This window comes from Oncorhynchus gorbuscha, linkage group LG09 (genome assembly GCF_021184085.1).
Source record: "Oncorhynchus gorbuscha isolate QuinsamMale2020 ecotype Even-year linkage group LG09, OgorEven_v1.0, whole genome shotgun sequence".
Taxonomy (NCBI): domain Eukaryota; kingdom Metazoa; phylum Chordata; class Actinopteri; order Salmoniformes; family Salmonidae; genus Oncorhynchus; species Oncorhynchus gorbuscha.
Window position 1 is genome coordinate 53,617,171 of NC_060181.1, and position 15,755 is coordinate 53,632,925.

At 45.0% G+C, this 15,755-nt stretch overlaps 1 protein-coding gene across 4 annotated transcripts in view; it reads left to right on the plus strand.

Annotated features, from left to right (window-relative positions):
- The window catches only part of LOC124043763 (nck-associated protein 5-like), a 135,335-nt gene that overhangs the window by 50,221 nt on the left and 69,359 nt on the right, over positions 1-15,755 (plus strand). For all 4 annotated transcript variants that reach the window (XM_046362697.1, XM_046362699.1, XM_046362698.1 and 1 more), the window contains one exon: positions 10,327-10,446. In XM_046362697.1, the coding sequence (XP_046218653.1) occupies positions 10,327-10,446 (120 nt within the window). The remainder of the gene's footprint in view (positions 1-10,326; positions 10,447-15,755) is intronic.

A 15,755-nucleotide genomic window follows, 5' to 3' on the forward strand; every position in this document is an offset into this window, starting at 1 on the left:
AGATGTTCGATCAGGTTCAAGTCAGGGCTCTGGCTGGGCCACTCAAGGACATTCAGAGACTTGTCCCATAGCCACTCCTGTGTTGTCTTGGCTGTGTGCTTAGGGTTATTGTCCTTTTGGAAGGTGAACCTTCGTCTTGAGCGCTCTGGAGCAGGTTTTTATCAAGGATCTTCACTGTATGATGGTGCCAGGTTTCATCCAGGCGTGACACTTGGCTTTCAGGCCAAAGAGTTCAATCTTGTTTTCATCAGACCAGAGAATCTTGTTTCTCATGGTCTGAGAGTCCATTAGGTGCCTTTTGGAAAGATCCAAGCGGGCTGTCGTGTGCTTTTTACTGAGGAGTGGCTTCCGTCTGGCCACTCTACCATAAAGCCCTGATTGGTGGAGTGCTGCAGAGATGGTTGTCCTTCTGGAAGGTTCTCCCATCTCCACAGAGGAACTCTTGAGCTCTGTCAGAGTGACCATTGGCTTCTTAGTCACCTCCCTGACCAAGGCCCTTCTCCTCTGATTCCTCAGTTTGGACAGACAGCTCTAGAATAAGACTTGGTAGTTCCAAACGTCTTCCATTTAAGTACAGTACCAGTAAATATTTTGGACACATCTACTCATTCCAAGGTTTTTCTTTATTTTTACAATGTTATACATTGTAGAATAATAGTGAAGACATCAAAACTATGAAATAACACACATTGAATCATGTATTAACCAAAACAGTGTTAAACAAATCAAAATATATTTCATATTTGAGATTCTTCAAAGTAGCCACCCTTTGCCTTGATGACAGTTTTGCACACTCTTGGGATTTTCTCAACAAGCTTCACCTGGAATGCTTTTCCAACGGTCTGGAAGGAGTTCCCACATGCGGGGCACTTGCTGGCTGCTATTCCTTCACTCTGCATCCAATTTATCGTTAACCTTCTCAATTGGGTTGAGGTCAGGTGATTGTGGATGCCAGGTCATCTGATGCAGCACTCCATCACTTTCCTTCTTTGTCAAATAGCCTTTACACAGCCTGGAGGTGTATTGGTGTCCTGTTGGGTCATTTTCCTGTTGAAAAACAAATGATAGTCCCACAAAGCGCAAACCAGATGGTTAAGTTTGCCTTGATTTCTAAATAAATGATGTTGGAAGCCACAGTGTTCTTGGGGACCTTCAATGCTGCAAAAATGTTTTGATAACCTTCTCCAGATCTGTGTGTAACGATCTGAGTGTAGTGGGTGAGGAGTCAAGCGCAGGAAGCAGAGAGTTCAGGTGAGTGCTATTTTAATGCACCGACAAACGGCGAACATAAGCCAACCCTCATGAACACACAGGGCGTAAATAAAGCCTACTACCTAATTCAAAACAGGTGCACTCAATCAACACATAAGGAGGGGGAGGAAATAATCAGTAGCAGCTAGTAGGCCGGCGACGACGACCGCCGAGCGCCACCCGAACGGGAAGGGGAGCGTCCTTCGGTCGGAGTCGTGACAGTACCCCCCCCCTTGACGCGTGGCTCCCGCAGCGCGCCGACACCGGCCTCAAGGTCGACCTGGAGGACGAGGCGCAGGGCGATCCGGATGGAGGCGATGGAAATCCCTCAACATTGATGGATCCAAAATATCCCTGGTGGGTACCCAGCACCTCTCCTCCGGACCGTACCCCTTCCAGTCCACGAGGTACTTTAGGCCCCTCACCCGGCGTCTCGAGTCCAGAATGGCCCGTATCGTGTACGCCGGGGACCCCTCGATGTCCAGAGGGGGAGGAGGGACCTCCAGTACCTCACCGTCCTGTAGGGGACCAGCTACCACCGGCCTGACGAGAGACACATGAAACGAGGGGTTAATACGATAATAGGAAGGGAGTTGTAATCGATAACACACCTCGTTTATTCTCCTCAGGACTTTGAATGGCCCTACACACTGCGGCCCAAGCTTCCGGCAGGGCACGCGGAGGGGTAGGTTTCGGGTCGAAAGCCAGACCCTGTCCCCTGGTACAAACACGGGGGCCTCACTGTTGAAGGGATTCCTGGACGGCCCTCCAGGTGTCTTTGGAGCGCTGCACCCATTCCTCCACCGCAGGAGCCTCGGTCTGGCTCGGATGCCACGGTGCCAGGACCGGCTGGTACCCCAACACACACTGAAAGGGGGACACATTAGTAGAGGAGTGGCGTAGTGAGTTCTGGGCCATTTCAGCCCAGGGGATGTATCTCGCCCACTCCCCTGGCCGGTCCTGGCAGTACGACCGCAGAAACCTACCCACCTCCTGGTTTACTCTCTCATCCTGCCCATTACTTTCGGGGTGATAACCGGAGGTCAAGCTGACCGAGACCCCCAGACGCTCCATGAACGCCCTCCATACTCGGGACGTGAACTGGGGGCCCCGATCAGAAACGATGTCCTCCGGCACCCCGTAGTGCCGGAAGACGTGGGTGAATAATGCCTCCGCAGTCTGTAGGGCTGTTGGGATACCGGGCAACGGGAGGAGACGGCAGGACTTAGAGAACCGATCCACAATCACCAGAACCGTGGTGTTGCCCTGAGACGGGGGAAGGTCGGTCAGGAAATCTACGGATAGATGTAACCATGGCCTTTGTGGAACGGGGAGGGGTTGTAACTTCCCTCTAGTAAGGTGACTAGGAGCCTTACTCTGGGCGCATACCGAACAGGAGGAGACATAAACCTTAACGTCCCTAGCCAAGGTAGGCCACCAATACCTCCCCCGAAGGCTCCCCACTGTCCTCCACACCCCAGGGTGACCCGAGGAGGGTAGGACGTGAGCCCACCGAATCAGTTGGTCCCGAACACCAAGCGGCACGTACCTCCGCCCCGCCGGACACTGAGGAGGCGCGGGTTCAGCCCATAACGCCCGCTTGATGTCCGAGTCCACCTCCCATACCACCGGTGCCATCAGCTTTGAGGCCGGAAGGATGGGAGTAGGTTCGGTGGACCTATCCTCCGTGTCTTAAAGGCGGGACAGTGCCTCCGCCTTCACGTTCTGGGAGCCCGGTCTATATGATAAAGTGAACCGGAATCGAGTGAAAAACATGGCCCACCTTGCCTGCCGCGGGTTCAGTCTCCTAGCTGCCCGAATATACTCCAGATTTTGATGGTTGGTCCAGATGAGAAAGGGGTGCTTAGCCCCCTCAAGCCAGTGTCTCCACACCTTCAGAGCCCTGACCACCGCTAACAACTCCCGGTCCCCCACATCATAGTTACGCTCCGCTGGGCTGAGCTTACTCGAGAAGAAAGCGCATGGGCGGAGTTTTGGTGGAGCGCTGTGATAGCACGGCACCCACCCCAGCCTCGGACGCGTCCACCTCCACTATGAATGCTAGAGAGGGGTCCAGATGCGCCAATGCGGGTGCATCCGTGAACAGCGCCCTCAACCTGTTGAAAGCTCTGTCCACCTCTGCTGACCATCGCAACCGCACCGGGCCCCCCTTTAGCAGTGAGGTAATTGGAGCCGCTACCTGGCCAAAACCCCGGATAAACCTCCGGTAGTAGTTGGCAAAACCCAAAAACCGCTGCACCTCTTTTACCGTGGTTGGAGTCGGCCAATTACGCACGGCCTTACTGCGGTCACCCTCCATCTCCACCCCCGAGGTGGAAATGCGATAACCCAGAAAAGAGACGGCTCGTTTGGAGAACACACACTTCTCAGCCTTGACGTATAGGTCATGCTCCAGCAGTCGACCAAGCACCTTGCGTACCAGAGACACATGCGCGGCGTGAGTGGCTGAGTAGATCAGAATGTCATCGATATAAACAACCACTCCCTGCCCGTGCACGTCCCTGAGAATATTGTCTACAAAGGATTGAAAAATGGCTGGAGCATTTTTTAACCCATACGGCATGACGCAGTACTCATTGTGGCCCGATGTGGTACTAAATGTGGTTTTCCACTCGTCTCCCTTCCGAATACGCACCAGGCTATACGCGCTCCTGAGATCCAATTTTGTGAAGAACTGCGCTCCCTGAAAGGATTCCACTGCCGTAGCAATGAGAGGTAGTGGGTAGCTGAACCCCACTGTGATGGCATTTAGACCTCTATAATCAATACACGGACGCAATCCTCCCTCCTTATTCTTCACAAAAAAGAAACTCGAGGAGACGGGTGAAATGGAGGACCGAATGTACCCCTGTCCCAGAGACTCCGTGATATATGAGTCCATAGCCAACGTCTCCTCTTGGGACAATGGGTACATGTGACTCTTGGGAAGCGCAGCGTTACCCTGGAGATCTATTGTACAATCCCTTCCCGGTCGATAAGGTGGTAATTTAGTCGCCTTCTTTTTACTCGGGGGGAATGCACACTGTGGGACCCTGGTCTGGACTTTCCACCGAGGTGGCACCGACGGAAACTCCCAGACACCTTCCAGAACACTCCTCTGACCACCCCTGGAGAACCCCCTGTTTCCACAAAATTGTAGGATTGTGCCGGGCCAGCCAGGGAATCCCTAACACCACTGGAAATGCAGGCGAATCAATAATATAGAGACTGATACGCTCCCTATGATTCCCCTGCGTTACCATGTCCAGTGGGATCGTGGTCTCCCTGCCCAATCTTGACCCTAATGGCCGGCTATCTAGGGAGTGCACTGGAAAGGGAGAATCTATCGGCACAAGCGGAACACCTAATTTAATAGCAAGTCCGCGATCCATAAAGTTCCCAGCTGCGCCTGAATCGACCATTTAAGAAAAAAAATCAAGACAAACATGTGACCAACAGGGGGTTCTGGGTGAGTTTGGTGCTGACTCACCTGGGGTGATCGAGAAATGTTCCGCCTGCCATCTCGACTTCCAGACGGACCCCCCCAGCACCGATCGGCCGTGTGTTCTCTCCGACCACAGTTGGTGCAGAGGGAGCCTCCTCCTCCGGTACCCCTCGGCAAAGCCCCTCCCAACTCCATCGAAACAGGAGTGGAGGTGCTGGGTGGTGGAACACACAGGACCCTCTCCGAACGCCCGCGGGCAGCCAGCAGATTGTCCAGTCGGATGGACATGTTAATTAGCTCATCCAATGAAAGAGCGGTGTCCCGACACGCTAGCTCCCTGCGGACATCCTCCCGGAGACTACACCTGTAGTGGTTGATAAGGGCCCTGTCATTCCACCCGGATCCCGCTGCCAAGGTACGGAACTCCAACGCGTAATCCTGGGCGCTCCTTTTCTCCTGCCGAAGATGGAATAGTCGTTCTCCCGCCGCTCGGCCATCTGGAGGATGGTCAAACATGGCGCGGAAGCGGAGAGAAAACTCGGGGTAGTGCTCCTTAGCTGAGTCTGGGGCAGGAGATGAGGACATTCACCCTCTCCGCTCCTGAGGGAGTAGGTCTGACGGTGGCCAGGTACAGTTCTAGCTGGAGTAAGAACCCCTGGCACCCTGCTGCCGCTCCATCATAGACCCACGGGAGCGTAAGACGGAGGGTGCTGGAGTCGGGAGATGGGGAGTCCTGAGGAGGGAGGGCCGAAGGTGGAGAGAGGAGACCGCTTCTCTTCCATCGGTCCATTCTCTCCATCACCAGATCCATCACTGTTCCGATCCGATGGAGAACGGTGGTGTGATGTAGAACCCTCTCTTCAATCGATGGGAGGGGAGTGGCTGTTGCTCCTGCTGACTCCATTCCTCAGGGTGCGGGATTCTGTAATGATCTGAGTGTAGTGGGTGAGGAGTCAAGCGCAGGAAGCAGAGAGTTCAGGTGAGTGCTATTTTAATGCACCGACAAACGGCAAACATAAGCCAACCCTCACGAACACACAGGGCGTAATGAACACACAAATGCCCCCAAACAGGGGGCTTAAACGGTCTAGGGAAAACCCACAAAATGGGAAAAACACAAAATCCATAGACGTGCACACAAGTACACTAAAACAGATGGTCACAATAATTAATCCCGCACAAGGAACTCTGCGGGCCGGCTGAGTAATAAAGCCTACTACCTAATTCAAAACAGGTGCACTCAATCAACACATAAGGAGGGGGAGGAAATAATCAGTAGCAGCTAGTAGGCCGGCGACGACGACCGCCGAGCGCCACTCGAACGGGAAGGGGAGTGTCCTTCGGTCGGAGTCGTGACACTGTGCTTCGACACAATCCTGTCTTGGAGCTCTACGGACAATTCCTTCGACCTCGTGGCTTGGTTTTTGCTCTGACAAGAACTGTCAACTGTGGGACCTTACAGTTTAAATTGGAAGTTTACATACTCTTAGGTTGGAGTCATTAAAACTAGTTTTTCAACCACTCCACAAATTTCTTGTTAACCTCTTGCTCCTACCTGGCACGCAGGCGTCCCATCTAGAGCTCTGGAAATGCAAATGCGCTATGCTAAATGCTAATAGTATTAGTTAAAACTCAAACGTTCATTAAAATACACATGCAGGGTATTGAATTAAAGCTACACTCGTTGTCAATCCAGGCAACAAGTCAGATTTTTTAAATGTTTTTAGGTGAAAGTATGAGAAGCTATTATCTGATAGCATGTAACACCACAAAAGACCCGCAGGGGACGTAAACAAAATAATTAGCATATTCGGCGCTACACAAACCGCAAAATAAAATATAAAACATTCATTACCTTTGACCATCTTCTTTGTTGGCACTCCTAGATGTCCCATAATCACTATTGGGTCTTTTTTTCGATTAAATCGGTCCATATATAGCCTAGATATCGTTCTATGTAGACTGTGTGATAAACGAAAAAAATAGCGTTTCATAACGTAACATCATTTTTTTAAATTCAAAAAGTTGACGATAAACTTTCACAAAACACTTCGAAATACTTTTGTAATGCAACTTTAGGTATTAGTACACGTTAATAAGTGATATAATTCATCAGGAGGCGATGTAAATTCTATAGGTGTCGTTTGGAAAAAACATGTCCCGAGAGAGCTCGACCAAAACATCCGGTCGGAGACCGGAGGGAAGGAGTTCCCTTGAACCGGTTAGACCAAGAATCAAAGCAGAATCAAATGACAAGACTCTAGACAACGTGTGGAAGATGTAGGCGCTGAAACCTCGGTCTCATGTAATTCGGTTCACTTTGAACAATTCCTGGAAGTAGCGCAAGGATATTTATTTCCATTTTCAGTGATCAGGTTTTCCTGCGCTTTTCGATGAAACTCACGTTCTGGTATAGTCACAGCCGTGATTTAACCAGTTTTATAAACGTCTGAGTGTTTTCTATCCACACGTACTAATCATATGCATATACTATATTCCTGGCATGAGTAGCAGAGCGCTGAAATGTTGCGCGATTTTTTAACAGAATGTTCGAAAAATTAGGGGGTAGGAGGAAGAGGTTTTAACAAGCTATAGTTTTGGCAAGTCGGTTAGGACATCTACTTTGTGCATGACACAAGTAATTTGTCCAGAAATTGTTTACAGACAGATTATTTCACTTATAAATCATTGTATCACAATTCCAGTGGGTCAGAAGTTTACATACACTAATTTGACTGTGCCTTTAAACAGCTTGGAAAATTCCAGAAAATTCTGTCATGGCTTTAGAAGCTTTGGAAGTATGACCACAAGCATACTTCCAAAGGTTTCTGCTCTTTTGCACACCAGTATTTCTACTTGCACATCATCATCTGCACATCTATCACTCCAGTGTTCATTTACTAAATTGTAATTACTTCGCCACTATGGCCTATGTATTGCCTTAGCTCCTCACGCCATTTGCACACATTGTATATAGTCTTTTTTTTTCTATTGTGTTATTGACTGTACGCTTGTTAATTCCATGTGTTGTTGTTTGTGTCACACTACTTTGGTTTGTCTTGGCCAGGTCGCAGTTGTAAATGAGAACATGTCAACTGATTATTATTATTATTTGACTCTGTTGGTCATCTATGAACATTTGAACAGCTTGGCCATGTTCTGTTATCTGCACCCAGCACAGCCAGAAGAGGACAGCCACCATAGCCTGGTTCCTCTCTAAGTTTCTTCCTAAGTTCTGGCCTTTCTAGGGAGTTTTTCCTAGCCACCGTGCTTCTACACCTGCATTGTTTGCATTTTGGGGTTTTAGGCTGGGTTTCTGTACAGCACTTTGTGACATCAGGTGATGTAAGAAGGGCTTTATAAATACATTTGAATTGAGCTAGTCTACCTGGTTAAATAGAGGTCAAATAAAAATAAATCATAATTGGAGGTGTACCTGTGGATGTATTTCAAGGCCTACCTTCAAACTCAGTGCCTCTTTGCTTGACATCAAGCATTGGAAAATCTAAAGAAATCAACCAAGACCTCATTTGGGTCATGGCTGACCGCATATGGGTCATAACATATAACCAGATATAGCTAAATCTGGTTAACTTCAGTATGTGGGTATCATACCAACATACAGTGCATTCGGGAAAGTATTCTGACCCCTTTTTTTCCCACATTTTGTTACGTTACAGCTTATTCTAAAATTGATTAAATAAATCAACACACAATACCCCATAATGATGAAGCAAATTGTTTGAACATTTATTAAAAATATAAAACAGAAATACCTTATTTACATAAGTATTCAGACCCTTTGCTATGAGACTCAAACATGAGCTTAGGTGCATCCTGTGTCCATTGATCATCCGTGAGATATTTCTACAACTTGATTGGAATCCACCTGTGGTAAATTAATTTGATTGGACATGATTTGGAAAGGAACACACCTGTCTATATACAGCTGAAGTCGGAAGTTTACATATATTTAAACTCAGTTTTTCACAATTCCTGACATTTGATCCTAATAACAATTCCCTGTCTTAGGTCAGTTAGCATCACCACTTTATTTTAAGAATGTGAAATGTCAGAATAATAGTTGAGAGAATTATTTATTTCAGCTTTTATTTCTTTCATTACATTCCTTGTGGATCAGAAGTTTACATACACTCAATTAGTATTTGGTAGCGTTGCCTTTAAATGGTTTAACTTGGGTCAAACGTTTCAGGTAGCCTTCCACAAGCTTCCAACAATAAGTTGGGTGAATTCTGGCCCATTCCTCCTGACAGAGCTGGTGTAACTGAATCAGGTTTGTAGGCCTCCTTGCTCACATACAGTTTTTCAGTTCTGCCCACAATTTTTCTATGGGATTGAGGTCAGGGCTGTGATGGCCACTCCAATACATTGTATTTGATATTCTTTGGCCATTTTGCCACAACTTTGGAAGAATGCTTGGGGTCATTGTCCATTTGGAAGACCCATTTGCGACCAAGCATTAACTTCCTGGTTGATGTCTTGAGATGTTGCTTCAATATATCCACGTCATTTTCCTTTCTCATGATTCAATCTATTTTTGAAGTGCACCAGTCCCTCCTGCAGCAAAGCACCCCAACAACATGATGCTGCCACCCCTGTGCTTCGCGGTTGGAATGGTGTTCTTCAGCTTGCAAGCCTCCCCCTTTTTCCTTCAAACATAACAATGGTCATTATGACCAAACCAGTTATATTTTTGTTTCATCAGACCAGAGGACATGTCTCCAAAAAACAAGATCTTTGTCCCCATGTGCAGTTGCAAACCGTAGTCTGGCTTCTTTATGTCAGTTTTGGAGCAGTGGATTATTCCTTGCTGAGCGGCCTTTCAGGTTATGTTGATATAGGACTCGTTTTACTGTGGATATAGATACTTTTGCACCTGTTTCCTCCAGCATCTTCACAAGGTCCTTTGCTGTGGTTCTGGGATTGATTTGCACTTTTTGCACCAAAGTATGTTCATCTCTAGGAGACAGATCGCGTCACCTTCCAGAGTGGTATGATGGATGCGTGGTCCCATGGTGTTTGTACTATTGTTTGTACAGATGAACGTTTTACTTTCAAGCGTTTGGAAATTGCTCCCAAGGATGAACCAGACTTGTGAAGGTCTAAAAAAAAATATTCTGAGGTCTTGGCTGATTTCTTTTGATTTTCCCGTGATGTCAAGCAAAGAGGCACTGAGTTTGAAGGTAGGCCTTTAAATACATCCACAGGTACACCTCCAATTGACTCAAATGATGTCAATTAGCCTATCAGAAGTTTCTAAAGCCATGACATAATGTTCAGGAATTTTCCAAGCTGTTTAAAGGCACATTCAACTTAGTGTATGTAAACTTCTGACCCACTGGAGTTGTGATACAGTGAAATAATTTGTCTTTAAACAATTGTTGAAAAAATTACTTGTGTCATGCACAAAGTAGATGTCCTAACCGACTTTTCAAAGCTATAGTTTTTTTTTTAAACCAGAAATGTGTGGAGTGGTTGAAAACAAGTTTTAATGACTTCAACCTAATTATATGCAATCTTACGACTTCAACTGTATAATTCTAAAGCTGGTTTATACTGTACAAAAGTGTAAACCAACCACTATTGTGTTTATGTGGGTGAATCTCCAGGACCTGAAGGAGGAGTGTGTAAAGCTGAGGACACGCGTGTTTGACTTGGAGCAGCAGAACCGCATACTGAACGTTCTCTTCCAGCAGTGGGTCAAAACATCCACCGACCCTATCTCTCAGGTAGGCTGGGCTTGGCATAGACTGGATAAAGACAAATATTGACCAGTCATAAGCATGCCCCAATCGCATTTGAGCAGGTTCGTGGGTTTATAATAACAATATAAGGTGATGACCTTGAACGTGTAGTCTAGAATTGGTAGATACATTTTTTTTGACTAGTCATTTTGACTTTTAAGGTAACGACTATGACTTACAAAAGTCTCATGAGCTTAGTTCTATTGTCTTACCCCAGCATAACTCAAAAATGGTATTGTTTTACTTTCAGGTTTCTAAACGATATAATTGTAAACAAACACTGTATAGCTTCAAAACATGGGTAGAACTATTATTTTGAGCTCATGGATAGTCAAAGCTTTCATCCAGAGCTCTGTCTTTGAATTTAAGAGCCGTTCCATTTCTCTAGATCCATCCCTTTGCTGTTTACCAAAACAAGTTTTGTTTCAAATCTCAGATTGTGCCTTTAAAGAGAGATAGAGGTTTTCTTTAAGAGCAATAACATATCAATGCACGTTTCACCATAGAACCATACTTGTCTACTTCAAATTCACTATGAACCTTAAGAATAGGTTCAATGAGTAATATCCAAGTACGTTATAATAATTACAGAATAAATCAAATGTATTTATATAGCCCTTCTTACATCAGCTGATATCTCAAAGTGCTGTACAGAAACCCAGCCTAAAACCCCAAACAGCAAGCAATGCAGGTGTAGAAGCACGGTGGCTAGGAAAAACTCCCTAGAAAGGCCAAAACCTAGGAAGAAACCTAGAGAGGAACTAGGCTATGAGGGGTGGCCAGTCCTCTTCTGGCTCTGCCGGGTGGAGATTATAACAGCCAAGATGTTCAAATGTTCACAAATGACCAGCATGGTCAAATAATAATAATCACAGTAGTTGTTGAGGGTAACAGCAAGTCAGCACCTCAGGAGTAAATGTCAGTTGGCTTTTCATAGCAGATCATTAAGAGTATCTCTACTGCTCCTGCTGTCCATGGAGAGTTGAAAACAACAGGTCTGGGACAGGTAGCACGTGCTGTGAACAGGTCAGGGTTCCATAGCCGCAGGCAGAACAGTTGAAACTGGAGCAGCAGCACTGCAAGTTGGACTGGGGACAACAAGGAGTCATCATGCCAGGTAGTCCTGAGGCATGGTCCTAGGGCTCAGGTCCTCTGAGAGAGAGAAAGAGAGAATTAGAGTGAGCATACTTAAATTCACACATAACACCGGATAAGACAGGAGAAGTACTCCAGATATAAGAAACTGACCCTAGCCCCCGACACATAAACTACTGCAGCATAAATACTGGAGGCTGAGACAGGAGACACTGTGGCCCCATCCGATAATACCCCCGGACGGGGCCAAGCAGGAAGGATATAACCCCACCCACTTTGCCAAAGCACAGCCCTCACACCACTAGAGGGATATCTTCATACTTATGTAATGAAATGATATTTCTGAATGATTTATTATTGCAGTGTTATGACAGCCAATTATCTTGTTATTTGTTGTATTAGATATTCAAAAGGAGAATGTTGTCGATTTCAAGCGAGCTACAGGCATGTCAAAAACAGGTGATACCCAACCTCTATTGCCTTGAACAGCTTAAGCCTATGACACACGAAGCAATCTGGATGCATTTTATGTTGCTTGCAACACAGTTGCATCTGGGTTACTCAGTGTGTCACCCCCCAAAAATTGAGATATAAATCAATTCTATTTCACGCAACTGACTGTACAGTAGGCAATGTCCAATCAGTGAGCGTTTGGAACTCCGACCCAGTTGTCATGTCAACACAGGTGTCAATGCTGCTGCAAACCATGACAAAGCAGACATGCCAAATGGGAAATGTATGAAAGATTCTGGACACCATGGCCAGTCAGGGTTTATGTAAATGATTGGGCATTCAATAAATGTAATTTTAAAAGATCTATCTCTGTCCAGTTTCAACAGAAATGTTCCAACATGAACTGCATTAAGCTAGCTAGTTTGGTAAAACATGGTTGGCAAATAGGCAGCATTTTGGCGAGCTAGCTAAATTGTACAGCCAGCATTTTGTCTATGTTGATGTTGTTACAATTACCAAACATTTGATAAACAAATCATTTCTGAAACCATGATGTGATGTATTACAGGGTTGCATGATGCATGCAATTTCAAATGCATCTGAAATGCTTCGTGTATCAGCAAAGTTGCTTGAGATCATGTCACTCGCAACTTTCATCTGGAACAGAAATTGCATCCAAATGATATTCTGTCATCTCAGAGTATTGCTGACCTAAAGAATTCTAGGAGCTACTTCGTTAATACCTTAATGTTCGAAGTAGATTAGCCCAACGTAGACAGACACTATTCATATATTCATCCAGTGGGGGATTCAGGACATCTACTCCCTGTGTAGTGTTTCACAGTGTTTTGACATCTACAGTATGGTGGGTTGTTCATCTCTTTGCAAAGCCATGAACAGCAGTAGGAGGCTGCACAGATCCACCAGGGAGTAAGAATCTTGGGAGATTTTCCTATTGCTATTTCATCTGAAGAAAAAAATATTACAATCGAGAGAGGAAATAACAGATACAAATAATTATATTAATCAAGTCTCTTTCTAGCTATTTTCAACCAAAGAAATGTCCTCACTTGAAATGGTCATTGTTTGAACATAGCATAGAACATTTATGAAATGTATGAATCCCCTGCCAGTTCATTAAGTCTGCTGTATGCTTACAAGTGCAGTAAGACTTCGTTCCACATGCCTGGCCTTTTCTATTAAGGTCAAATTGACCAACTTGCCAAGGGTGCAACTGACTGGGCTTCTTCCTGCCGGAGATCAGTGGCTGCGTGGAATTGTATTAGTACAGCTCTGATAGGGTGCAATATGTGTTAATACAGTACAATACTCAAGTGGGATTAGACATAGCCATGGGAAATTATTTTGAGTAGGGGTGCTTTATAATAAAGCATTGCATGCATCTATGCAGACTAACAATAAAATATAACTCCTAATGTGATGAGTAGCCTAAGCATAGGACAAGTTTGGCTCGGAAACACTATCACTGCAGCCTCAATTAATGTAAACTTCTTGTGACTCTCAAACCCAGAACTAATTAGCATAACGCAGCAGACATAAATCTTCCTAGAAAATCTTCCTATTCATGAAATCACAAATGAAATATATTGAGACACAGCTTAGCCTTTTGTTAATCACACTGTCATCTCAGATTTTCAAAATATGCTTTACAGCCAATGCTAGACAAGCATTTGTGTAAGTTTATCATGGCATAATGCTATGCTAGGCTCTGCTAGCAGCAGGCAACATTTTCATGAAAATAAGAAAAGCAATCAAATTAAATCATTTACATTTGAAGAACTTCGGATATTTTCACTCAGGAGACTCCCAGTTAGATAGCAAATGTTCCTTTTTTTCCAAAAATATTATTTTTGTAAGCGAAATAGCTCCCATTTGTTCTTCACGTTTGGCTGAGAAATCGACCAGAAAATGTGGTCATGACAACGGCAAACTTTTTTCCAAATTATCTCCATAATATCAACAGAAACATGGCAAACATTGTTTAGAATCAAACCTGAAGGTGTTTTTCACATATCTATTTGATAAAATGTCCGTTGGGAGAATTGGTTACTCATTAGAAGCGATTGGAATAATGGCTACCTCAGTACTTTACGCAAGATTTTCTGCGGGAGCCATCATGTGACCACTTGCTCAATGTGGTCTGTTACAGCTATTCTTCTACATAAATGCGTAAAAAGACGTCACAATGCTGTAGACACCTTGGGGAATACGTAGAAAGCGTAAGCTCATTCGTAGCCCATTCACAGCCATATAAGGAGTCATTGGCATGAAGCGCTTTCAAAAAATGCGGCACTTCCTGATTGGATGTTTATCTGGGTTTCGCCTGCAACATCAGTTCTGTTGCACTCACAGACAATATCTTTGCAGTTTTGGAAACGTCAGAGTGTTTTCTATCCAAAGCTGTCAATTATATTCATAGTCGAGCATCTTGTCGTGACAAAATATCCCGTTTAAAACAGGAACGTTTTTTTTATCCAAAAATGAAAATACTGCCCCCTAGTCGCAAAAGGTTAATGTAACACGTGGCTGTTTGCAAAAAAAATAAGCCTTTTGCGAACAGTGAGCACATTTCTTTGTACTGCATAATTACAACAGGTGTGTGATAGAGATAATGGGAAAAACTAGAGGGATGTTGTAACTCAATTAGTAAACAAACGATTGTACCTAATAAAACGGAGCACAAAAAAAAACAGTTTTAGGTCCATGGACAGCTATGCGAGCCATCATGGAAAAAAGCACTGACCTTGATCCAGCACCGGCGGGGCCGTGCCCTGTTGCTTGCTAGTGGGCTACGTGTTTGACATGGGCCGGAGAAGGCCTGCGAGCCGAGGACGAGAGAATGCCATGCCCCATATTTGGTGTTGGTCTTATTTCCTTTTCGCCAAGTTTAAAATTGTAAACTAATACAAAATAGAAGTGGGAGACTATTGCGAGCACAGATCACTTGATGTCTACCACAAGGGGGAGAGAAGAGAAGAGGGAGAGGGACAGAGAGGAAGGAAAGAGAGAGATTTGAATCAACTTAAACTAAACTGTCTATCATACAGAAGAGCATGTGTCTGACTCCTAACCCCCACAACTGAATAGATGAGAGCATAAATCATGAGCTCACTGCTTACAAAACAGAGCTGAGAGCTCTCCATGCAGAGTCATGCCTTTGCCACCCAACTAAATCCAGAAAAGTGGACTGACTCACTTATCACTGGAACCTCGCACCGAAGCACTACTCCCACTTACTCAACAAACCACAACACAACAACTGTGTTCAAGAAAATGCACAGTTGATTCATTTCAGTAGCACCACACAATCCACAATCTATTGCCCATGGCGCACAAGTGTAGCCAACACATTAACATTGCAATAATATGACATTTTGTAACGCAGCAAAAAACAATTAATACATCTCCGAAAAGCATTGAATAAGGAATATTAAGCTAACATATGGAATTGTTGGTCATACCAAGGATAATTCAGCTATTTGATTTTGAATTTAACTTTTGAACGCTGGAGTTGCGCGTGATATCAGAATTCGCTCACTGTTCCAAAATGTGATTGTTATGCAACAGGACAGTTAACCCCAGCTGCCCTTAAACCGAGGCATGATGCCTGCTAATTATCTGGAGGCTGTTTCAACTTGTCAATTTTACATGATTTTCTAACAACAGTTTGAAATGAGGTGAGTTCTGCCTCTTTATTAATTCACAGAAGCAACCTATTTCACTGT